Genomic DNA, 26,231 nt, shown 5'->3' with positions numbered 1-26,231 from the left:
ACTACTGAAATACACCACACTAGTTTGAAGTTGCTTCATTTACCAACCTACCTACCTCAAAACCACTTACAACTGACTGTAAGTTTCTTCACATTTCACAGAATCCCTGTAAATCCTTAGTTCATGATTACATGATTTCTCCATTTCAAATCCCAGCAGAGACAAGTCTTTACAATCTCCTGATAAAAACTATGCCATCAGCCAAGAAAATGGCATTTTAAACAACAAAATACCCTACAAAATACAAACAACTGAGTAACAGTAATTTTACATTGTTCGGAAATAAAGTGGTGAATAGATTAGCATGCAAGTTCCACCTAATGTCAAAATTAACAGCATTGTAAGGTGACAAAAATTAGTGGTTAATACTGAATTTGTTAGCACAAGCAACATTTCCCTAAAAAGCCACATTTTCCTGTGTATTTGTTTGTGCAGAGACCAGTTAAGGCCACTTACATGTGATATCTGTCCAAGCTTTTCAAGTTCACATGTTTTTAAACATACAATGAAATTCAAGGTGGGAAAAAACCCCGTATGTTCCACTGCAAGTTTACTCCTAAAAAGCTTTTAGCTTGCTATCTTAAACTATGGTTTAGTCCACGAGTATATGTAATTTATCAAATAGAAAGAAAGAGACAATGAAAGTTCTGGGAGACATTTTATTGATGTACAATTTTATTAGCAATGTACAATAGACATTTTCATTCTCTATGTATTCTGTCTCCTTGAAGTTTGGTAAATGCTTTTTCATATATAAAACTACATGATGCTTTTTTGTAAGGACTGGAAATTGTGAAAATCTAAGTGCTACAGTCTATTTTGTAGTGATTAAACACATTGTCCAGGAGTTGCCCAAAACTTCACTTTTAAAAATGTTTCTGATCAAGTTTAAATGTACCTGTTCATAAATAACGATCAGTTTGCTGATGTCCATCATACTGCTAAGTAGAACTGTCTCCAATATAAAATACCGTTTCAATACATTTCTCCACATGGACAATTAGATAATCTAGTCATATTTACTTTTAACCAAGGCTAACAGAAATGTACAAGTAAAGTTACTTCAGAATTTATTCAGAATAATTATTTTTCAACCAGAAGCTTTACTTTGGACAATGTAGAAGTATATTGCAAGTGACATTCTGCAGCAGAAGCTGGAGGCTTGAGAACAACAGCTAAGAAGGACTAAATATCTGCAATACACGCTTTTACAGGAACTCAGACCATTCTGAATGTTAACATTACAGACCAGGTACTTCAGCTGGTGTGCCTGTCCAACAATCAAAACCTCCACACACAAAAAACAGAAAAATATCCCACAGAACACAGTATTTCAGATAACTTCTAACGACACTGGCATGACACTTCTCTGATCAAATTGGCAATTGAAATTTAACATCCACTTGAGCTTGTTTTGCTAAGCTTACTATTTCAGAGAGTTTCACCACCTGAAAAACAGAAAATAAAGATTAAATTTCAAAACAATTTTGAGTTAGCTGGAACAATCTTTTTAAACAAAGTAATCCTAGAGAATCATCAGCAAGACTTTAAGGGGGTGAAGGTGGGAGGTTTATCACTTAATCTAGTGCTGCTTAATTACTTTTAAATGAAGTATCAGTCAAGTCTTAGAAAATATCTCCCACAGTTATACAACATCTGGTTCTCATTTACTATCAAATAGCTTGGTAAAATGCCACAAGTTTTAAAGTTTATGGGTGTCATGGTTCAAGCCCAGCTGGCAACAGAGCACCACGAAGCCACTCACTCACTCCCCCCTCCTCAGGCCTCCCGTAGGATGGAGAGGGGAATAAGAAAAGAAAATCAAATCTCATGGGTTAAGAACAACTATAATAATCTAATTAAAAGAAAATATAATAACAGTAAGAAGAATAAAATACAGCAATAGTAACTAGGAGAATCAAAAGACAAGAAAAAGACGAGTGATGCAGAATGCAGTTGCTCATCACTCGCTGATCAATGTCCCAGCAGCCATCCGCTCTCCCTGTCCAACTCCCTCCAGTTTATATACTGAGCCCGATATCCTGTGGTATGGAACAGCCCTTTGGCTAGTTGGGGTCAGTTGTCCTAGTCACACTCCCTCACAGTTTCTTTTGTGCACACACACACACCCCTCCCAGCCCACTCGCTGGCAGAGCAGGGATAGAAGCAGGAAAGGCTTTGAGGCCATACAAGCACTGCTCAGCAATAATCTAAACATCCCTGTGTAATCAACATTCTCTTCACCTAAACCCAAAATACAGCTCTATAGCAGCTACTAGGAAGAAAATTAACTCTCTCCCATTTGAAACCAGGACAATATGGCACCTTGTTTTTTTGAGAGGTGTCAGGGTATTCACTCACAAGAGATTCTACATGTCTGAAAGCTATTTCTCCTCTGAGGTTTTTGTTTCAAGCATTTCTGGATTTAATTTTGATACCTCTTCAAGCCCCAACTTCTATTGGATAACTACTTAAAATCTCTATAAATTATTTCCTGCTTTGAATTAAATACTATAACTGAAAAAGAGGTTCTTTAGGAAAAAAAGTCAGAACTATACATTTCCCCATGATACAAGATCCAACAAATACTCTCTAGTTTGCTGCAAATTTTCGCAGTATGTTTTTCTTGTCCACACAAACTTTAAAAGCATCCAGAATACTAGTTAGCTACAATGATTTACAGTCATCTATTGAATATTTAGATAGAAAAAAAATGTTTTTAACATGACTGACTATAATCACTGTTCCAAATGCTCATCTTATTACTCTTAACTATCCTCATCCATTTGTTTATGCCGTTCATGGCACCATCTTACACAAACTTGTTTCAAGAACTACTTACAGGCAATATACAACAGCAACTATAACCCTTTCAAAAAGGGCTTCTATAGAAAGAGATAATTTAAGATAACAAAAGTAATTTTAACTCCATTTGCACAGCTTTATGATTCAGCTGAGAAGTTTAGACTCAGCAGCAGTGTTAGATGACAAAGCTCTACTTTGTGTACATAATACAAGACCCACATGTACTGCTAGAGAAGACTTCCACTGACCTAACCAAAGCTTGATCAGCCTAGCAGGACTCAACACTTTTCCTTAAAACACAAGACCATACTGTCAACCCAAGTAAATTCTTCCATCAAGCAAGACACTGCTGCTGGTTTCTAGAGCTTCAAGCCCAGAAAACAAAGCAAAACAGAACACCAAAAAAAATCCCACAAATAACCTGTCTGAAGGTCTGAATATCTAATTCCCTTATGAGGCAACAGGATAACCAGCTACGTTTGGTTTGGATCACTCACACTGAAATATAGGGGTCTATCAAAGTGTTATATTTTTCCAACTAACAAAGCTAAGCCCTTAGCTATTCCTCTAGCAAAGGCTAGAGGGAACTGGGGCTGTTTAGTCTGGAGAAGAGGAGACTGAGGGGGGATCTTATTAACATTTACAAATACCTAAATGGTGGGTGTCAGGAGGCTGGGACATCCCTTTTTTCTATAGTAGCTAGCAACAGGACAAGGGGTAATGGGATGAAGCTGGAACACAAAAAAGGTCCAGCTATCTTTAGTTAACTGTATGTTATTTTCACCTTTTCAACATTTTGTGTCAGATGCTATGGTCTGGAAAGAATATTCACAGTCAGTTCTCTTACCATTTTTGCAGCTTCATCCAAGTCATCACACGCAAGGATTTTGAGGCCACTAGCTGTTATTAAAGCTTTGGCATCATCAACTCGTGTACCTTAAGAAACAGATAAAAAGACACTCATTGAACAAAAGACTACTATTACCAGAGCATTCTCATGTTCTCTAGGAAGCTTGCTCCAAAAGTAACATAGTGAATAAATCTAGAAGACAACAACTGTAATAGTTATTAGACTAGGAAATATCTTTTTTATAAACTCACTGATCCTCATAATTCAAATGGAAGGTTTGCCTTATTTTACCATAGTCTTCAGGTTACATGAAACTTGCCACTCAATATATATGCTTTGACATTTGTCAATATGGACAGGAATACATTCAACACGTGCTGAAGCACACTTACCTTGCAACCGTACCACAATAGGTATTTTTAGGTCCAAATCCTTTACTGCCATAACAATGCCTTGTGCTATCACATCACATCGCATAATGCCACCGAAAATATTTACCAGAATAGCCAGTACCTACAGAATCAATAATATTCATGTTAAAAAAGGCCAGAGGTACGTTAGATAAAAGCATCACTCAGCCTTTCAGCCTAAGCAAAATTCAAGCTCCACAAGTGTAATGAAGAACCCTGCAAAAGACATTCTTCTGTCTTAGAGAACATCAGCAACAGAAGTGCAGTTCTAGAAAGTCACACACAGAAAAACAGTTACTTCAGAAACACCCTATTGTGAAGTCTCTGTCCTTGGAGATCTTCAATATCTGCCTGGATGTGTTCCTGTGTGACCTGATCTAAGTGGAACTGCTTCTGCAGGGGCGCTGGACTAGATGATCTCTAAAGGTCCCTTCCAATTCCTACCATTCTGTGATTCTATTATTTTACTGCAAAAATGTCTGTCCCAGGAAAGCTCTACACTGGCCTTCAATCCAGCATGAGTTGCAGGCAATAGCCATTTCTCTTACTCACAGTGTGTATTCTGTCTATTGAAAAGATACACATCCATTTTCCATACAAAGCCAGTACTCTACATACTTCAGAATATTCTGAGCACAATTAATAGGGAGAGATGTTTGATTTTCTTCAGGCAATGAAAACAGAAGAAACTTCAGTAAAGTCATTTTTAACAACTCAATTTGCTATCTGTTTATCTTTCCATTTCTAACATTATTCCAGATGACATACTTCCCACACTAGTACTTCCACATCCTGAAGAGTCATACTAAAGAACACAGAAAACTTAAAAAACTCATACCCAAGATACTGTTTGTACAGCTTACTTAAAAGCTAGCATGTTTAGAGGTAAGCTAACTGAAATACCTTTTATTGAGGAAGAGTAAGCCTGAGGTAAAGTGAAAGTCTTTCCTACTCAAGTAGTGGAAAGGAGGTGTAAAAAGATTGTGGTCAAACGTGAAAGATGGAATAAAGTAGGGGTAAAAACAGGCAGCCAGCCTTGGAGGACGGAATAAACTTGACAAAATATTGATGTGCAGCTCGTTAATAAACAGTAGCTTGGTTCTCATTATCTTGCAATTAGGTTAGCTCATCTGTGTGACTGTTCTTGCTCTTGCTACTAATGGGTAGAAGCAACTGAGACTGGCACCCCAGAAAGCTGTTCAAACAACCCCTGAGCTGAACCCAGAGCGCCAGCCAGAGTGTAGCCCAAGACACCAGTGGGCTTTACTGCTGTTTCACTTTCACGATCAGGAATCCTAGCTACAGTCATCAATTTTTTTATTAAAATAGTAAGCAGCTGAAGGCCAGCAAAAAATGAAAGATGTATTAAGAAGTCTGTTTGGACATCCTCCGTCCATCTCTGAGCAGAGAGTTTGCATTGCAAGAATTTGTCCCAGATCAACAATCCCCAGATTCTTCCTTGTTTTTTCTCCTCTGCTCTGTGCAATTCAGGTGCTCTGTGCACGTATTCCCCACTTTTCCCTCAGTGCGCTGAAGAAGTCTTACAAGGAGCATCTGGCGGAACTGGGGCTGTTTAGTCTGAGAAAAGGAGGCTGAGGGGAGATTTTATTGCTCTCTACAACTACCTGAAAGGACATTGCAGCAAACTGGGCGGTGGTCTCTCAGAAGGAAACACCCTCAAGCTGGGGCCAAGGGAGGTTTAGATTCGATACTAGGAAAAATTTCTTCACCAAAAGGGTTGTCCAGCATTGTAACAGGCTGCTCAGGGAAGTGGAGGCATTTAAAGACATGGTGCTTAGGGACATGATTTACTGATGATGTGGCAGTGCTGGGTTAACAGTTGGACTTGATAAAGGTTTTTTCCAACCTAATCAATTCTGTGATTCTACAACACTCTTGAAGAGTCTACCACACTCTACATTTTTTAACAAAAATCTTTACAATAGGGAAGAGACTAAGCTCCTCTGTAACATCACTCATTTGTTTCTGGTCCTTTCTGAAGATGAGCAAGTGCTACCTGAAATTCTAGTGCAGAGTAGCATACCACTACCAGGTCCTGCAAGTCATTCTCACCTTTTTCAGTTACCTCTTCTTAAAAAGAGAGAAAAATATTAAAAAGTCCCAAACAGCCATTGAGTTCCCACTGGAAAAAACACATTCTATGCAGACCATCAATTCAGTCCTTGCATTGTCTTCCTCTAGTTTCAACCAATTTATTATTTCAATACTATTCAAACCCTTCTGATAAACTTTTGATAGGATAAAATATTAATGCCCTTCCAAGCCCATTACAAAGTTACTTTATCTTTTATTAGTATTAATTGCTACCTTGGAAACTTGGTTGTGCACAGTACAGTGAATATTCATCTCCATAACTCTATGCACAAAACAGACCCAGCTGCAAAGTAGGTTCAAAACAAGAACAACCGGAAAAAAAAAACCCCATCTGCATACTGATTTCTGTTCCAACAGCAGGCAAGGGAAGTTTCTGACTCAAAGATTTCTGAAAGGATTTCTGGCTGTAACTTCAATGAGAGAACCCAAAACTGCCTACTCAGTACACAGCCAAAGGATGTATTTTTCAAAAAGGGGAAAAAAAAAATCTGGTCTTTATTTGCCATTTGAGAGAGTTCAGCACAGGGCCACAAAGATGATGGAGTGGACCATCTCCCTTGTGATGAAAGGCTGAGGGAGCTGGGGCTCTTTAGCTTGGAAAGAGGAGACTGAGAGGTAAATCTCATTAATGTTTACAAATAGTTAAAGGGTGGGTGTCAGGAAGATGGAGCCAGGCTCTTCTCAATGATGGACAATGATAGAACAAGGGACAATGGGCATAAATTGGAACATAAGAGGTTCCAAAGAAAACCAAGGAAAAACTTCTTCACTGTGAGGTTCACAGAGAACTGGAACAGGCTGCCCAGATGGGTTGTAGAGTCTCCTTCTCTGGAGACTTTCAAAACCCACCTAGATGAGTTCCTGTGTGACCTACTCTAGGTGGCCCTGCTCTGGCAGGGGGGTCAGACTAGATGACCTTTCAAGGTCCCTTTCAACCCTTAAGATTCTGTGATTTTCAAGGTCCCTTTCAACCCTTAAGATTCTGTGATTATCACCAAGATTAAGCCAACATCCCCATTTTCTGCCTTTAATTCTACACTTATAAAAACATTTTCTGGAGCACACACACTAAGCATTGTCTTTCAAATCATCACCCGTTCAACCATTGTGTGACACCTTGATATGCCAGCTCTTCCCTCACCTTTTTATCAGAGGTAATAAGCTTAAAGGCTTCTGTCACTTGCTGCACTGTAGCACCACCACCAACATCAAGGAAGTTTGCTGGAGTTCCGCCGTGAAGTTTAATTATGTCCATTGTGGCCATAGCTAAACCAGCACCATTAACTACATGAGAATAAAGATAACATTTAGGAATTCAGTGTATAACTCCATTATGTCATTTAAAATTCATTAAGTAGACCATACCTAAGCAGCCTATGTTTCCATCCAACCCTATGTAGTTGAGATCTGCTTTTGCAGCGTCCCTGTCTCTCTGATCTTCCTGTGTCCAATCCTGCATGTCAAAGATCTTCTTCTGACGATAAGCTGAGTTACTGTCAAAGTTTATCTTTGCATCCATACACATCACTGAAAGGGGAAAAAAAAATCATTTAATACCATAGGTTAACTGCTACATGAATATGTTCAAGTATATAAAGTCAAACTTGGCAGCTAGTTCATTCAGTCCAAACTTCTTACTGAAAAGACACACTTAGCACTGCACATAAATACAAGTTTCTCTCCAGTTTACCCGTACAATCAGTTAAGTCTCCTTAACTGCGCAAAAAGGGAAGATAACTGCATCTATTGAGACACTCAAAACAAAGAAGCTTACAACAAGCTGTTTGAAAAATCTGGGTAAATTGTGCTCCAGCAATTAACATAAAATTAATCCCTCCTGAAGGTCTCTGGGGTTTTTTTAATCCTTCTTAGTTTCCTGGTTTTAGGTTAAATATACAGTGTGTGTGCACACATGCACGTAAGCACACAGAAAGAGAATGAAAAAACATTCAAGTTGGAAGAACATGTATCAGAAGAATACATATACAAGTAACTTCCAGTCAGATATGCTGGTCACGTGAAAAACCTAGAGTATTCTTTACATAAAAACTAAATTTCTGTCTGTACATATGTAAGACTTCATTTCCAACTCTTACTAGGGATGATATAAAAATGGCAAGGCACAAGAAACAGATTAGGAGAGACTGCTCCATACTGTTATTCTGTTCATTTAAGCAGTACTATTAAAAAACAACAAAAACACCCCACAATAACAGCAATTGTAAGCTTCAATGAAGGAGCTACCTTCATGTTTAAAATTTAAACTGCTGTACCTGAGTTCAACTACAAATGCTCTCCACAGGTTTATTTTTCGGTGAGAGGGGAATTGGCTGCGATCAAATATTAACTCACTGTTCTGCAACTGGATATGCTAAAAAAACTGCTAACATCAAAACCTCACTTACACACCTACAGTCTTTGAATATATCAAACTTGAAATTCAATCAGCCACTCTGATGCTCGAGTAATAAAGGCAGAAGATTCTAGAAGGTACCAACTTTGAATACACATGATGGCTCAAGTTTCAATTAATGAATTTTGAAAAGACCCAGCTTCCAGGAATGCCTTATGCTGAGTAGTCAAACATTCAAGAGCAGATGATGTGTTCTTTTTAAACAAATAAAAAAAGGATTTAAAAGGAAGCTATTTAAACTTCAGATCCTATTCACAATCAAGAGCAGATATCTACAATGGGTGGATTCCTAAATGTATTTGCTTTATTAAATTTGTTTTTCAATATATCATGTTAATGCTAAGTCTTCTTGCTATATACAGCTGAGGTTTTAGCAGTGCAAAGCAACTAAGACTTACAAAAGATCAAAGCTGTTACATAAAGAATATGAAGAAGAAACATTACCAACTCCTGATGCATCTTCAACCATAGGATTTATTTCTATCATGGTAGCATCATATTTCAGAAAGAGATTATATAATTTGATCATATTTTCAGCTGCTTCATCCACCAGGTTAGGAGGAAATCCCATTTTTTGGGCAAGCTGAAAGTCAAAGATTAGATGTCAGTTAACCGATAGTCAGGGTTTGATTTGGTTACAAATGTTCCAGTTCAGCTATTGCTTCCCTGTCAATTGAATTTGTGCACATAGAATCTCTCCTGTCTTCCTGTAAAAATAGTACCTCTTGGGTTTGGAAAATACTGTTTTCAAGACAAAATACTGCAACTGTCCTAAAAAAGAGCTAGTAAGAAGTCAGCATCATATGCCTTTACAAAACTACTTAAAAGCTAAAGCACTGACATGTAGAGTTACATTTACATTGACTAGCCCCTGAAAATACTTAAATATCTAGTTCAAATCTGTTTCAAAATGTCAAAAGGATTTAAGACAACTCAGTAGGTTGAATGCACACATACTTTACAAAATTTAAAAGCAACCCTCCCATCCTCACTAATGTGTACTTTTCCATATTAACAATTACCCTAACAGCTTGCTCCTTTTTTATGCCTTCTACTATATCAACAGGCTCCTTAATTATCGCATCAGGATTCTCTGCAGCAACATCTTCAATATTAACACCACCCTGAGAACTGCCTATCAGCACAGGACCCTAGAACAAAAAGGAGGAAAAAAAAGTGTAAGTAATTTTATACTACAAAATTGAAACTCAATTCTTCCTGTAAGATATCTCATAGCAATAAAACCTTATTATTTGGACTTTTTTATAATTTGGGCATTTTACTTGTATGTTCTGAAGAGAATGTTACAATTTATCTATATAAAACCTTTCAATAACACTTTCCAAATTTTAAAGGTGTATGTTGGATACAATTTCTTTTAACAAGGGAAACTTTACCTTGTGTACACTGTAGCAACAGGGCAATTGACAGAGACTTACTAGTTTTAAATTTTGATAGAAAGATTCAACTTAGCAATCATAAACATTTTATCTTCTAGGTTGTCACCTGAAAAAGAACTGCCTTCTCATCTCCCCGTTCTCCACTCACCCATACACAAATCAAATGCCAGGCGCTCATTTATTTCATTTTGCCATGCTCCAACTTCAAGGACAAATCTAGGTCTGCAGAACCTGGTGACAAATTACTGCAAACTGTTCAGCAGGATCACAAAGCTCGATAACTATAGCCATCACTGAAAGTAAGTCATGGAGTTCTGACAAAACAGCATCCAATTATTCAATAACAAAAGGACTTAAGAAACCAGAATTGATAACGTCTGCAGCAGAGATGCTTTTTAAAATTTAAAAAAAAAGCATCAAGGACTCACTACCGTGAAAATTAAAAGTCTCTCCCCATGGGAACAATCCTCCCATTTACAGCAAAAGACACACTTGTATCATCTTCCCTTACCATCACTGTGCATGGACTATGGCAGTTGGTGCATTAAGACAGTGTTTCATATCAGCACAGGTCTTAAACATTAAGTATCCTTACAACTATTGACAATTAGTTACAGAAAGTGTGACACCGTTTCAGGCAACATGTTTAATAGCCACACCACTCTCCTCCCATCACTGTCCTTCCAAATGGAAACACAGATGGTGAATCACCGTACAACTAATAGCAAGGTTCAAGACAATTAACATTTTTGGATATTCATATCCTGAACAGTCAGAAAACTACAAACATATAAAAATAACTCATTGTTCCACAGAATTCACCAAAACAAACAGTTTTGCTTAAAACAGAAGTCTTGTCCCTAAGAGCAACTAACAGCCCAGACATGAAATTCTGCTTTCAACTGACTATTTTTCAGACTTCTCCCTCACTCCTTAAAGGAAAAGGTTTGGAACATGAGGAATACACAATGTATGCTATTCAACTTTCACACTTGCTTCTTTTGAAAGGCATTTCCTCATCATAATCATCCTAGGCAAATTACAGCAATTACAAGTACATCTAAAAACATGACTTATAAAGCCAACAGCAAAAACAAAGCATATCTCTAACAAAAGACAATAATGCAGAGTTATGATCAATCTACACTAATGAGATTTGGGTTTTTTATACAAGAGCAAGAACAAGTCAGGAAAATATGTTTCCTTTCTTTATCTAATTTGCTTAAATCAGTTACAGTAAATTTTATTTCCATAAGGATGCTTGTCTATTGCAAGACTTTAAGATTACAAAATCCAGCCTTTTCCAGTATTTGAATGCCACCTTGTGGTATATTTGGGGTGCCTACTATAACATTTGGATCATCACTGCTCTGTTACCGAATACAACAGAATGTAGGTGCCCAAGTCACATAATTGTACTAAAACCCAACACAACTGATATTTTCCTATCAGCAAGAAGACTAAAGAGGAAGGAACAAATACAACAGTTAAATACTAATTTTGCAACAACAACAAAAATAAGAGAATAGTTTCCTTATTTCTCCACAGAAAAATTATTTCATACTCATGCTAGAGACAGCCCTCTAATTACCAGGAGCAGCATCTCTGCAATCTCTTCAGCATCTGGATAGACCAAAATCACTTTCTGTTGAGCTTCAGAAAGTAAAGTTCAAAGCCAGGGTAAAGTAGGTCTTGGAAGTTATTTAACAATTCATGCTCTATGTTCTGTAATAGAACACTAGCTTGTCAGCAAATACTGACATGGGCTTAAGATGAAGCCTTAAATATTATACATTCACACATGCAGAACATACAAGCAGGAGACACTATGGCTTTCATCTTCTTGGAAGCTCTGAAGATACACCTCTAGGCTCAAATCTTCTTACCAGTTCCTAAAGAGTATTGGTATGAGAAGTCTACCAGCACTCTCAAACTCGAGGGACACACCTGTGCACCTCTGGGAACCTCTACACGTTGGAGGAAAAGGATGTTTGATTTATCCAGAACCATTGGCTATTCCAAAAGATTTTTATGTTATTCCACACTCTTAAATAGGGTGTACACATACACACACAAAGTTGCATTTTTAAACTATACTCTAGTATGAGCACCTGCTAGATAAGCACAAACTAAAACCAAAATGAAAATAATCCCGTCATTCCACCCATCTCCCCTTTAGTCATATGACTCTGAACTTCAGTTCAACCTACCCATACTCATTTATTATTCCTTAAATTTAAATTGTAGCATTACATTTTTAAAGTATTTAAACATTAAGGCAATCATAGAGTCAGAGATACAAAGAAACAAAATGTAGCTCGTGTATATTTCTGATTATCAAAAGCAAGCAGCCAGAACAGTAAACAGTTTTGATGTGGGTTGTGGGTTTGTTGGTTTTTTTTTTTTTAAATTCAGCTCTAAGCAGTTAATTAGTTTACTTCTGCTTCTAATATTACTCACTTGAAAAGACCTTTCCATTGTTATTGCAAAATAGTATTCTCTCCTGGGATATCTGCGCTCACAGATAAATACTTGATTGCATATTCTGCCCTTTTCTCCTGTCTGCTTGGTAAACAACTTCTTTCCAATCATTTTGGAGGAGATATCTTTTGCTTCTTCTGGACTAGAATAAAAGAAGCTCAGAATGTGACACAGAAACTGCTGGAAAAACAGAAGTAGCATTAAAGAAATCTTTTCTTTTTTAAGGTTAATAATTAAAACGCTTGATTTTAAACTAAGCAATAAGTTCAATCACGTGAAACTTTGAAGTTTTTCCATTTGGTTGGATAATTTAGAAACAACTTACGAAAATACTATTTTCACTCCTCCTTTGAGGCCACCTTCAAATGTTCCTTTTCCTCTACCACCAGCTAAAACCTGTGCTTTTACCACAAGATCCTTTGAACCTAGAACAAAAGAAAACCCAAAATTTGTCATCTGTGACTACCAAAACAAATTACCCCAGGTAGAATAATATAGGCTGTCTTCATTTTATCCCCCCTTCTCCACCCTCACCCCATCTCCCATTCAATGTCCAAATACATGAATCAAAGACTTCATTGTAACTCACACAGCTTATTCTAAAAGTCTCAAACCATCCACAAATTGTAGCTTTAGTCTGTTTTGTGAACAGACCTTGGTGAGTTAGTATCCAAAAGTGTAGACACTTCCAAGTGTTTTGATAGATCTTTAACATACGTTTGCATCGTAAATGATTAAGCACCTCATAAGAAATGGTATCTCACGAACTATTAACAAGATGAAACTTGAGGGTCTGACAAATCATAATCCAAGATTTTCCTCAAATAAATACAAATATTCTGCAACGTGTCTTCTCAGCAATTATATGTAACTACAGCACTTAACCAAGTAAACTTGCAGCTCCACTACAGCTTCCATTCAGCAGAGCGCTGATGCATAAGCTTGAGTCCTTTGCAGAAGTCAGAGGCCTAAGAAAATCTCTACTTTTCCCAGAGTAGGTAGAGTAAGCCCTTTATTTGACTCTAACTGTTTGAAAATCCTTTACAAAATCTTCTTCTAGGTAGAGGAGACCATGCATTAAGGTTTAAACAGCAAAGCATGGGAATCTAATTCAAATCAAGTAGTGTCATTGAAGGACAAAAAGCAAATTAAAAAAAGAAGTTCATCAAGCAATTTAAGGTGATGAAAGAAGAAAAACAAAGTCCACAGTTATTATTCAAGTTCACGTACACTAAATACACTACAGCATGCAGCTATACTGCAAGATGTCAAGAGCTGCCCCATTCACATTTGTGCAGCACATCCCATCTTTCCTCACATCACCATTAGCAGAGCCACTCTCGTCCTTCCAGGCAAAGGAAGAACTTGCTATTCTCTTGGATGTGAAAAGGCAATCAGGATAAATCCTACAGAAAATTACAGTACTTGAGCAAAACTAGCTATGCACACTGAAAAACATTTCGGCAGACACAAAAGAGTTGTGTAAGTTCCTATTTTGGCATGCATCCTGGCCAGATAGAACGAAATTTGCATAATACTACAAGCTAGGGTGGCTATAAAGGAAGGGAAGGGAATGTTCAAGTTACTACCCCCAACTAGCTACTTGTAGATTTCAATTCCTGACTGTCTGCCCAAGAACAGATCTTTGAATTCACAACTGATATGAAGTTCTTTGGCATAAGCAGCATGAAAGCTATAAACACACAAGAATACACTGACCTTCATTCAGTTTCTGGAGATAATTGATTTTTATATATGATAAGTACTGGCAATAAAGTAAGTAAACATGCTTTAAAGAAACCGCACAAAACAAAACTCTAAATAAATACTTAAGTAAATAAATATTTAAGTAAATAATTAGTTTTGCTTTAGGAAACACTAAGCCTCATGTATGAATAAGATGATAAATAGTAGCTTTATAGGTAAATGAAGCCATGTCCTGTAACATTCAAGTATAAAAATAATGTTTGATCTATTTGTATGTACACGTAAACACAAAACTTGGGGAAGCACAACTTTCATTTCTGTGAAGAGCTGTAAAAAAAAAAAACCACACCAAACCCCACACTTGCCCCTTTGCTCATAGAGAACCCATCTGGGCTCCTTCATATGGCTCTGAAGTGACTCAAATATTTAAATACTCACAGCATTATTTTACTATTTCTACAGAAGTTTTACATATGATAGATTGAGAATTGAGGACTAAGAGGTTTATTTTACAGTGCACTAGGAATTTCAGAAGAAAGAGTCCTATTTCTCTACTTTACTTTTTATCTCCTACAACAAGTCTAGAAGGTAAAAGCTGCTTCTGCAGAGAAGTTTTCAGGAAAGCCATAAAGTTGATGCACAGGCATCTTCTTTGTAGCGATTATCTGTCGTAGCAGTAAAGATCAAGATCTGAACAAGTCAGAACCAGATGCCAAGTAACGCTCTTTTAAGATCATACCCAGTTAAACGTAATGTTCCAGCTGTGATCTTACAAGTAGCTTGCAATGAGAAAGACTGGAAACTAGGATGACAACTGAAACAAAGAGCTTCCCTTACAAGAAGAAAAAGACCTTGTCAATTTTTTAAATCTATCCAAGGAGAACAAACCAAGAACATGATTATAGTCTTTAGCCATACCTGGTAAGGGACAGAGCAAGAATACACAACTACATCATACATTCCCTTTCCCATTGTACTTCAGCCAAAACCAAAAGCCACCTAACAAAGGAAGATAGTTGTAAAAAGGTGCAAGAGAAAAAAGACTCTTTGTTACACAGAACATAGTGAAGCCTGACAAGAGACATGAAGAACAGGAGATTGAAAAAGAAGTTTACAACAGTTCCCTCTGATATAAAAAAAGACAACAATTAAGAATTCTGGAACGAAATGAGGGGTATGTATTGCAGAAAACAGCCAGACTAACAAACTCCCTAAATAGCACATTCTTTTTGACCGCATGAGAGGCACAGCATTGGTTAGAAACCCCACGGACCCAATCCCATGCGGCATTTAAGAATTAATTATCATGCATGATTACACTTTGGCAACATATAAAGGCATATGAAAAAGTTTGCATGGCTAAAGACTGTAATCATGGTCTTGCTTTTTCCTCCTTTGATAGATGTAAAAAAGTGCCAACTTAAATCTTTTTGCAATTGCTTCTGGCCATACCAAAGTTGTCACTGGACTATTCCTTACACAACAGAATGCAACAACTGTGCATTAAATGAGCAGGATATCAATGATTCGTAAGCTGTTTTCCTACAGCACTCAAGAAACTGGTTGTTGATTGCATAAACACAAAACAAGTTTCATGAGTTAATTGACCAGTTATGTTTACAAGCACTTATGCTGCACAGATGTACCTGAAACAAAATTTACAATAACATGGTCCAAGTAAACCTTAACTTAACCCATGCAGAAACTTTACTGTTCAATAAAGATTTTCTCCTATAGCTCCTATTTGAAATGACCCTAAAAGAAGAGGACATATATACTGCTCACATACCTCATCTGCAGCATTACAGTTGCAGCACTGTCACACAATCTGACAAAGCACAGAACTGCTGATAAACAGTAAGACAAGAAGAAATTTGGAAACCAGCAGCTAACAAGTTTTCTACTCAGTATTAACAATTTTGCCCTTCTCTGTTGCTTATGCTGTTTTGAAATACTGCTAAGCTTTTGTTTCAATGAAAAACATCTGTTTCTGCCCTACAGCAGATATCAACAGACAAAGCAAGGGCAGTTTACACCAGTCAACTCTACACTAACAGTGTAAGTCCAATCCTACCTCTTGTCCTCAGCTTTTCACTCCAGTCTGCTTTCTTGTGCCAGCGTAAGCATTTGCATAGCCATGCTTTGAAGTGTATCAGAAAAGTGACTCCACTGAAGGCAAAAGCTAATCCAGCACACAGTACTTTTGCCAGCCTGTGCACCATGTAGCAAGGACATGCACAGGGACACTGAAGTGAGCTAGACAGAAAGTAGAACATCTTCTTTCAGCAGCAGTAAGAAACTGTAGAGCCTTAACATGAGGCACTGAACAAAACAACAAACCTTTAGTATAGCTAACATCTAAGGCAAGCAAGCTACAGACCTATGCACAAAACTCTGAACAAGCATCTGTTAAGAGCTGTATTTCCATATTAATGGCAGTTATCACTAAAAGCATATGCAAATAAAATAGCCTGAAAAGAATCAGGAAATGTTTAGAAAATAAAGAGTAGATACCAATGAGAACAGGTCCCTAAAATCAGCAGAACAACACATTAGTATCTGTCCCAGACAGCAAAAAACTATACAGTAATAACACTACAAGTTCCACCTTCCACAATGGTTTATTAACTAGACAATGAAATTGTAATACAGTCAAGAAAAAGCCTGATCTTCATTTCTAGCACTACTGGTATTTATTTATTGAAAGGAATAATTTCTGATTCCATAATCTAAGCTTTCAAAGTGGGACAAAGGTCTCTTTCTCCTTGCACACGTGTTGACCTATGTAAGATACAATCTTACAAGCTTATTAAGAGTCCTGTTGTTCTGTTTTATCTCTGAAGTTTTCTGTGCAAGTTGAAAGTCTGATGATCAGGGCAGGCAGACAGACTTTATTAAAGTGTTCTGCTTTTAAAGTTTCCATTCCACTTTCAGTCATTTTGCTTTAACTGCCACTTCTCTGCCCAACATGGACTGTAGCAGCAGTACTTTCTTTCTGTGTTCTGAAAACATCATGATAACTACAGAAGCCTAATGTGTTCTGACAAAACCAACAACAGCACAAGTGATAGGTTAATAACATGAGTGCCAATCAAATAATCAACTACAATTCAACTGCAAACTTACTTTCGGTGGTAGGCAGAGACCTGTAACTTTTGCCTTGTTTACTCTGTATTTAACAGGTTTTAGTTCCAGGAAGAACATCTCTCCATTCATAACATTGTGAAACAAGAAAAAGTTTGGTTTATGTAATATATCATTTTTATAATTTATATTAACGTATATAATAAATTTATACTTTATATGTATTTGTATATGTGTATTGTATATTATAATTATTTATTATATTGTATATATTCTATAATTTAATATATAATATATATAATGGTATATAGTATAATAATTTCTGTAATAAAAAGGTCTAACTTTAAATATTATAGTTGTATATAATGGAATTAGAGAGGGAAAAGATTGGCTTGTAACTATGTATTATCAACAGAAGTCTCAACATATAGAGTATGCCTACCCGAACTCTGCCAACACAAGAAGAGGATTTGTTCAGAGTATACTGTGTCTTTTGTTAAGAAGTATAGTGATTGAAAATTTGTCTTCAAAATTATACTTTGAAACTTCTGAATGGTTGAAGAATCACTGCATGCAAATTACTTCAGCAGTCATGCTCTTCATTATGTGCCAGTCAGGAGAGTGAACAAGATGTTTCACTATTACAAAACACTGTTTTCTACACAAATACTTCCTGACATTAATCAACAGCATCAACTTCTTCATCAGTCAACAAGACAAGTCTGCTTTTGCAACAGCTTAAGCAATTAAAATACAGCAGTCAGTATTTGAATTAGTTGGACTATTATCAACATCATGCTTTGGTATCAGAACTTCAAGGACTGAAGTGCTATAGAAGAAAGCAAAGGCTGGAGCAAAATATAAACTTCACATGTCAAAAAAAGTAGTGTTCACCACATTTCAAGTGATTGCTTTCCAGATTTCTACTGCAAGTTCTCTAGTGATTATGACCACTGTAGTGGTTTTGCCTGGGCCAAGTTTTTGGTGGCAGGAGGGGGCTACCGGGGTGGCTTCTTTAAAACAAAGGTCTGCCAGAAGCTTCCCCTGTAGCTGATAGGGCCAGGGCCAGTCAATTCTAAGATGGACCCACCACTGACCAAGGCCAGGCCAATTAGCAATTGAGGAAACACCAAGAAGAAGTTGCTGCGCAGTTGCTAAACTCTAAGTAGGAAGAGAACTGGAAAAAAAAAACTTCTTAACACTGACTACTACAGCAGGGCAGGGGAGAAAAACACCTAGGGGATTTCTGCACAAGTTTGCCACCTTAGATCATTATCAATGTCCTAGAGCTTCTGAACAAATGCTCTGAAGTTTCAGATTCTACAGACAACCTAAAAGACATGAGTTAACAGAGTCAAGCAGATAATTCACAAATGGGGAAAACTGATAACAGCAGAACAGCATAAAAAAATTAGAGACAAAAACTAGATGTGATCTTTCAGTGTGACAAAGAAAAAACTTAAAAGAAAAAAACTTAATCACAGACTACCAAGAAAGGTGTGGCATACACTAAAGAGAAAGTCATTCCTGCTTTTGTGCCTCACCACTTGGAATACCTATTCTTTTGAAGAGCTAGGAAAAAAGTACATACCCTGCCCAAGAAAAATCACTGCACATGTGGCACTAAACTTTGGTTTCTGACTAAATCGAGCTTGAGATAAAACAAAAATAAATCTATTTATAACTCTACTCAAACTTACACATTACTTTTTTTTAACAGATACAGGTTGTATGTTTAAGCAACAGAAATATAAAATACCAACATCGAAAATAACTTAAGAGGTCTTAATTACATAGAAGAGAACTTTAAAGGTCTGAAAAGAAACATCTATTAATCACAGAACTGTCTGCAAGAATATAGTTGAGCCAATTACTTGAGTAATTCTGCAGACAGTACACCAAAAAAGATGATTCTTTATGTCACACTGACAAGATGGACTACATCTCAAACTGCAATAGCAGACTTCATTGCTTTCAATCTCTTTCAAGAACTTTGGTGTAGAAAGGTGAAATGTTACACACTTAAGTTTCTCAACACCTGTTCTACACATCTATTTTACTAAAATTTGACACTCTGCCATGAGCATAAAGACATGGGATTCACTATCCTAAAACCTGACAAGACTACTGGAACACAAAAGCTGCTTCAAGATATTAATCACTTCCTAAGTCTACCTCTCAAATCATCAAGAATAGAAATATATGCTTTTTAACAGGCATACAATATGTCACTCCCTTCCAGACAACTGTTAACAGAGGAAGGTGTCAGGAAGCATCAAAACTTCAGTTACAGTGATGATTCTGTCTTAAACAGCAACACCATACATTTCAAAGAGTGTGTTCTGCTGAGCTTTCTGCTGTCACACTGACAAAGCACCTGTTCTTTCAGTCTTTAGGTTCACTAGTCACATTCTTAATAACAAATACCCATCAGCTTCTCAATGAGCACTGGTAGCAGTGGTAGCTGGAATGCACGCACAGGCTGAGAGCAAACCATAAACTCAGAGGCAAACATCGACACAAGCTGCAGCCTCTTAGCAACACTCTGGACCAGAATTTACTCAGCTCATATTTTCTAAATTTGAAGTGACACACTGGTGTAACATATGAGGTACAACATATTGCAAAGCCCACAATGGACCAAAAATATTGATTTAAAAAAAAGTAAAGGCTTCATGAGATACAAGTCTTCTGAACTTCTAGTAGAATGCATTCTTTTAGTGGCACAAATGAAATCTAGAGGTCTTGATGGCAAACTACTGGAGGAAAAGTATGTCATTACCTGTGATTGAATTACTCAGTAGTAGTTACTTTAAAGAGTAAGAGTTTCATCAACTAGTAAGTGATAATTATTTACTTGAAATAAGATGGAGGGCTCTTTATAGGGAAAAGCAGCTAAGTAACAAATTTCAGTAATGACTCTCAACAGCCAAACAAACATGAAAAGAAAGAGCTACATGCAAACCAAATGTTGTAATAATCACAATGGCCAACCTTCCCAAGATGCAAAAAAAATACAAGCAAAAAATTATTTGCAGGATCCTAGAACAGAAAAATGAGTGGAAAACAGCACTTTAAGGAATCTCTTGCCTGTGGTAGAAAGGTTTTATTTTAAATAGGAAAAAAAACCCCTCAATTTCCCTTCATAGAACGTTGGGGATTTCAAGGGACCTTTAGAGATCATTTAGTCCAATCCTCCTGCTATTATAAAGTAGGGCCACCAAGGTCAGGTCACACAGGAACACATCCAGGCAGGTTCCTGAAGATGCAAATCATAAGAGATCTGCCATCATTGCTCAACAGTTGCTCACAGCATCTGATTTAGTCTCAGTTTCCTTTAAAAATATTAAAAAAATATATATATGGAAGAAAAAATGCAAGCTCAAATACTGTATTTTACTTCACTTACATTTCTAGATTACTTCACATAGAGGTAAACAATCTGCTCCCTTCAGGACACTTGAGTCTTTAGCAGAAAAAACATTTAGTACAAGACTACAAGCAACCTTTTGGCTTCAGACCTCAAGGTAAGCATAATTTTGAATAAATTTCTAACAAGTTTCACTCTTCACTAACAAGTGACACTCTTGTTGTTATGTAAAGAATACTTAGAGCCTAGTTAGAAGGGTGCACTAAGACAAACTGCAACATTCCTAAGCCTCAGTTTGATTCTACCACATGGTAGTTACCTTGCAGGCTTAACAATCCTAAGTGTGGTTAAATTCTGGCTTTGTTCATACAACAGGATTAATATTGATATAGTTACAGCCACAGCTCAACTATGATAATATCTGTTAATGAGAAGGTTGTGTTTGTTGTGCAGTAGGATAAAAAAATTACCCATTTCTAACTTAGGTGACGTACGAGCAGAAGGAAAAATATCCAGTGGCAAACTCAAGTTTGCAGACAGTATGTTTCTGACTAAAGGTTATCAGAAGCACATAGATCAGCACTAAAATAGCAAGCAGTATCACCAACTATCTCTCTAACAGTTTCGACAAACATTGGAAATACCAGTTTCACACATAAAAAGAAACAAAAGATAATCTTATAGCTACTGACAACAACTCTTACACAACTGAAAACAAACACTGAGCAGGTAGACAAAGAGAAAGTGAAAAGTTTTCATTCTGCAAGACATTTGGTTTGGGTTTTTTTTTCCTAAGTACATAGTAAATGAAAACTAGTGGGGAAATAGTTACAATAACAAAGAAAACCAAAACACTGCAGCAAAGGATAACCTGTCACCATCCAAAATGGGTTCTGGACAAATATTTGAGCAATGCCTGTAAAACTCAAACTCCTTCAGTGTGTTCTCCTTTTGGGAAGTCTTTCCTTCCTCAAGTACCAAAGAAAGTCATAGAATCATAAAATGGTAGGGGTTGGAAGGGACCTTTAGAGATCATCTAGTCCAACCCCCCTGCAGAAGCAGGGTCACCTAGATCAAGTTGCATAGGAACATGTCCAGACGGGTCTTGAAGACCTCCAAGGAAGGAGGCTCCACAACCCCTCTGGGGAGCCTGTGCCAGGGCTCCGTCACCTTCACAGTAAAATAGTTTTTTCTTATGTTTAAGTGGAGCTTCTTGTGTTACAGCTTCATCCCATTACCCCTTGTCCTGTTGCTAGCTACTATAGAAAAAAGGGATGTCCCAACCCTCTGACACCCACCATTTAGATACTTAAAGTATATGGCAGACAACCAGAAGTCCTGAATTCCCTTACTCTAGCTTACTAAAGGATGCCAACTCATACACTTCACAAGTTTATTTTTCTGACATCCAAGAAATTGCACAGGGTCACATACTCCTGATATAAGGCAGACCTATGACATCACATGGATAAGACAGAGCTTTAAACCAGCAGTCAGACATACCTGCTTTGCTATAGGACTGTTCTCTGAAGAAGGAACAAACAAAAAAAAATCCTGACCTGTGAGTTTCCCTGCTGCCTATTAAGGAGTCACAGGCAAAAGCCTGTTTCATTTGCAGAAAGTCTGTGCAGATATTAATAAGGGGTATAACTTATTTTTGTAGTTCATGCTCACATGCTCACAGCAAACACAAGGTGAGGGTCTGCATTTTAAACCATTTTCAGAAGTATTTTAACACTTTTCTTTCATATTAATGATGTCATAATTTTGTATCAAAACAAAGGCAGGTAGACAATATCTGAATTTCTGGAACAGAAGATGAGAAGGAAAAGCAGCCTTTCAATTCCCTTCTACATAACAAAGCAGCATGACTTGCTCTAGAAAAAAAAAAATACCTTCTTTTCCAGATCTCATTTCTTGCATTAAATTTACACATGAAACTGAAATTAATCTAAAAAAACCTATAACCTCAGGAATCACTACAAATGGAAGTGAAAAGAGATTTAGGCATTTGCATATGGAGTGTGGAATACAACAACAATGTTCTTCATTAAAATTGTGTGACAAGTCTACTGAACTTTTTCCAGGAGGGAAAAAAGCTTTAAACCAGAGGGTAAAAACAAAAAAATCAGTATTAATGCCTCAAATGATACAAGCTGATCTCTACATTACATTTAAATTACATAATTTTACCAAGACACATAGTAGTTGAAGTGGCAAATCAACAGGGTCAAGTCCAAAATTAAAGCTCAATTCTAAAGTATTTAAGCACCAGGCAAAGAAGAATGGATGTTTTTTCACCAAGCCAGGAATCTAGCATCTAACAAGCCATCAGAGTTCTCCTCCCCTCCTGCACAAAGTAGCTGCATTCTACCAGAACAGAGGAATAGGGTTTTACTCTCCTTCTGCAGCCTAAAGGTAAGTATGCTTTGCATCTTCCACTCTAGATGAGAACTTGGGACTATAGAAGCCTTACCTGCCGCCACCCCCACTGAAACTCTCAGAAGATTTCCTCTAACCTGGCTTGAGAGCAAAAGGAAATCCAGGATTTGCACATGGTTGAGTCTATTACTCGTCTCAAAGAAGTTTAGGTAGTTGTGTTAGTCTAGGCTAATATGATCTACACCTGTTACACTCATTCTAAACAAGACTCACAAGTTACAGGAAAAGTATCTGCAGCACTTGGGATATGGGAATGATGATGCTTGAAATACATGTTCACAGCCTTTAACGGAAGTAGAACCAAGTCCTTCCCCATTAGAATTTCAGGGACAGTTTACCTTCATAAACAAGTCTCTATACACAACCAAGAGTGTCTTTAAAACTAGGTCACTTAACTGACTTCACCATGTGCTTGAGCACTGAGTAAATCTTAAGCATCAGCAAACTTCAAATTAAGAAAGTGGCAGCTCCAAAGTAAATGCTCAAATTGCAAGAAAGTTGTTTCAGACAAAAGGCTCTCTTAAAGAGAAGGTATATTCAGAACTCCAAGAAATGTCTTACCAGGAAAGACAGAAAAAGTAGTAACACCTTGTATCAATCCCCTGCCTATACTGTATATGTTCTCTTTAATATTATACCTATTTCTTTTGCTATTTTGTAAGCTTCATCTGGTGTCTTGGCAACTAGTCCGTGTGGAACAGAAATGCCAGCCTCCTGCAACAGTCCCATGCTCAGGTATTCATGTAATGACAGTCTCCTCTGTTGCTGTTGTTGCACCTGAAATCCATGATTATTGAGTATTCCTGGACTTCCACCAAACACCTGAAAAAAAAGAAAAGGAAAAAAACAAAAGAGAAAAAGACAAAAAAAAGAACAAGGAATATGACTGCATTGTGGAAAACTGCCCTCTTTGTTTAGGTTATAAAAGCCTACATATTAAAAAAGCACAGTTCAGTGTACTAATGCAAACATCTCATCCTGTACCTGCAAACACATAATCTTATACTTGTTGTACATTACCCTTCCACATTAGCCATTCACGTCAGGTCTGGTATTGGGTTTTGTGAGGTTTTACTGGGGCTGCGGCACAGAGCTGGTGAAGCCACAAGCAGTGACCAGGTCTGGCAGTGTTAAAATATCCCTAAATATTTAGTTAGCGTTTAAATACTTAAAGGAATCTATCTGTAGGGAAAAGAACCTTAAGGAATTCTGGAAACGTAGAGAACAGAGAAAAGCACACAGAATAGGTTTGTTCAAAAGTTTTGGTAGACTGTCTTCATCTGACAAAGAAGGAGGGGCAGGAAGGGTGGCAGCAGCAGAAACTAAGCTACACTACTTTCAGTACCTGTAGGTGGTGAATGTAGTTTGCTACAAAACAGATCATTTTACCTTCATACAACTACTATGAAACAAAAGGAACTAGCTATGATCCAAATGCCAAGTAATATACAACATGCTCAACAGTCAATCTAGGAAGTTCCAGTGTGGGAATAGTGAATGGGTCTCAATTTCACTCCCAGAAGTGATGTATAGAACTCTATACCTATCAGAAATTCTTGAAGTAATTCAGGAATAAATTAATTTTTATTATAAAACATTGTAAGTGGTATTACACGAGCAATGCCTCTTTAAAAGGGATAGCTATTTAAGGACTTTCAGATGACAAAGACTTATCTTCCAAAGTAATGTTATTTCCTAACATGAAAATTATCAACAGTAAAAGTAAAAATGTTTGCTGTATTTTTCGTATTTCACTGTAGAAACAAGACCTTAATTTTACATAGACACAAAACAGCAGACTTAAGTGAATTCAGATAATCCATCAATATAGATTAGAACTGAACGATTCAATGTAAAACAACTACAAACCAAAGTCAAACAAAATTTTAGATTTTTGGGTTTTACCACATACCATTGGCACAAACCCCAGAAAAATCAGTGGTGAAGTTAGGAAGTTTCCAACAGACTGCATTTCTAAGGTTTTGTTTCATTTTGAATAAAGCAAGAATGCAGACAATGCAAGAGCTTTACTATGGCATTTCAAGCTAGCAAATCGACAGAGCTTATTTAACCTCCAAGGGATCCCTTCTGCAAACAGGAGGCCCTTTCCTTGGCACCAAACCCAAGTGAGACGCGCTGCCCGCTATAGCTGCCGTTTCTGGCGCTGACCGACCCGCCGGGCCCTGGCAGGCTGTGCGTAACACGAGAGGGGAACTCAAAACGACCTTCCTCCGTACGGGGAAGGAGAAGTAAGTCGCACGCAGTTACCCGCTGCAGTCTCCCTAGCTCTTTTCCTTGCACTGCTCTCCAGCGCTTCTGCAGCCAAAAACAAGGCCATATCCCGAAAAGGCATTCCCAGGAAACATGAGACTGGGAAGATGTGAACTGGAAAAAAACAGCTTACTGACACAGTAAACTGACCCCTCCTATGAGTAAGGTGACGACAGAGATGGAAACATTAGGATTTCCAAGAAGGTTGGGAGAAGGGGGATTGGAAAGCAAGGAAAAGGAGATCTGCCACGAACAGCAGCAGCAGCTGCGGATGGGCGTACGCCAAAGGCGAGCCCACGGCTGCCAGCCCCGCCGCCGCGACGGGGCACGGCAGGGCAGGGCAGGGCAGGACGGCGGCGGGAGCTGCCCAAGGCGGCCGCTCCTCCCGCCACCGCTCCTCAGGGAGCGACCCCGACCCCCGCCGGCCCCGGCCCCCTCCGGCCCGACCCCGCTCCCGAGCGGCCGCTACCTTCGCAGTGGCGGTGCCCAGCGCGGCGCGGAAGCCGTTACCCCTCAGCCCGGCCGACACCCGGTTACAGATCACGGAGGCCGCCATGGCTGAGCCCCTTCGCCCTCAGGTGCCCCCGCCCGCGCGCATGCGCGAGCTGCGGGGCGGGGCGGGAGGCGGGGGCGGGGCGGAGCAGGAAGCGCTCGCGCTGCTCCTGTCCCTCAGCGGCACCGCCCGTCGTCCGCCAGGCCCCGCGCACGCCCCTTCAGCCGTGCTGCACCCTGTGGGCGCGGGTCTCACACCACCTCCCCACCTTCGGGTTTCAACCGTTTTGGCTTTAAAAAACCTTATTTCCGACAGGGATCCAAAAAAAAAGGTGGTAATCCAGCCACGTCGGCCTCTGGTGGCAACACGCGTGTTAGACGGGAGGAAAAG

At 38.2% G+C, this 26,231-nt stretch overlaps 1 protein-coding gene across 1 annotated transcript; it reads right to left on the bottom strand.

Moving 5' to 3' along the window:
• Positions 1 to 657: 657 nt before the first annotated feature.
• On the bottom strand, positions 658 to 25,949 carry SUCLA2 (succinate-CoA ligase ADP-forming subunit beta). The gene is made up of 11 exons (XM_061994752.1): positions 25,818 to 25,949; positions 23,716 to 23,899; positions 12,800 to 12,899; positions 12,454 to 12,616; positions 9,616 to 9,744; positions 9,038 to 9,176; positions 7,546 to 7,707; positions 7,322 to 7,464; positions 4,048 to 4,168; positions 3,653 to 3,741; positions 658 to 1,448 (listed from the first exon to the last, which is right to left on the bottom strand). Exons 1-11 carry the CDS (start codon positions 25,902 to 25,904, stop codon positions 1,374 to 1,376), a joined length of 1,392 nt encoding a protein of 463 aa, XP_061850736.1. The 5' UTR covers positions 25,905 to 25,949; the 3' UTR covers positions 658 to 1,373.
• Between the last annotated feature and the right edge of the window lie 282 nt (positions 25,950 to 26,231).

This window comes from Colius striatus, chromosome 1, assembly GCF_028858725.1.
Source record: "Colius striatus isolate bColStr4 chromosome 1, bColStr4.1.hap1, whole genome shotgun sequence".
Classification (NCBI taxonomy): Eukaryota; Metazoa; Chordata; class Aves; order Coliiformes; family Coliidae; genus Colius; species Colius striatus.
This window is presented reverse-complemented; position numbering and strand designations above follow the sequence as displayed.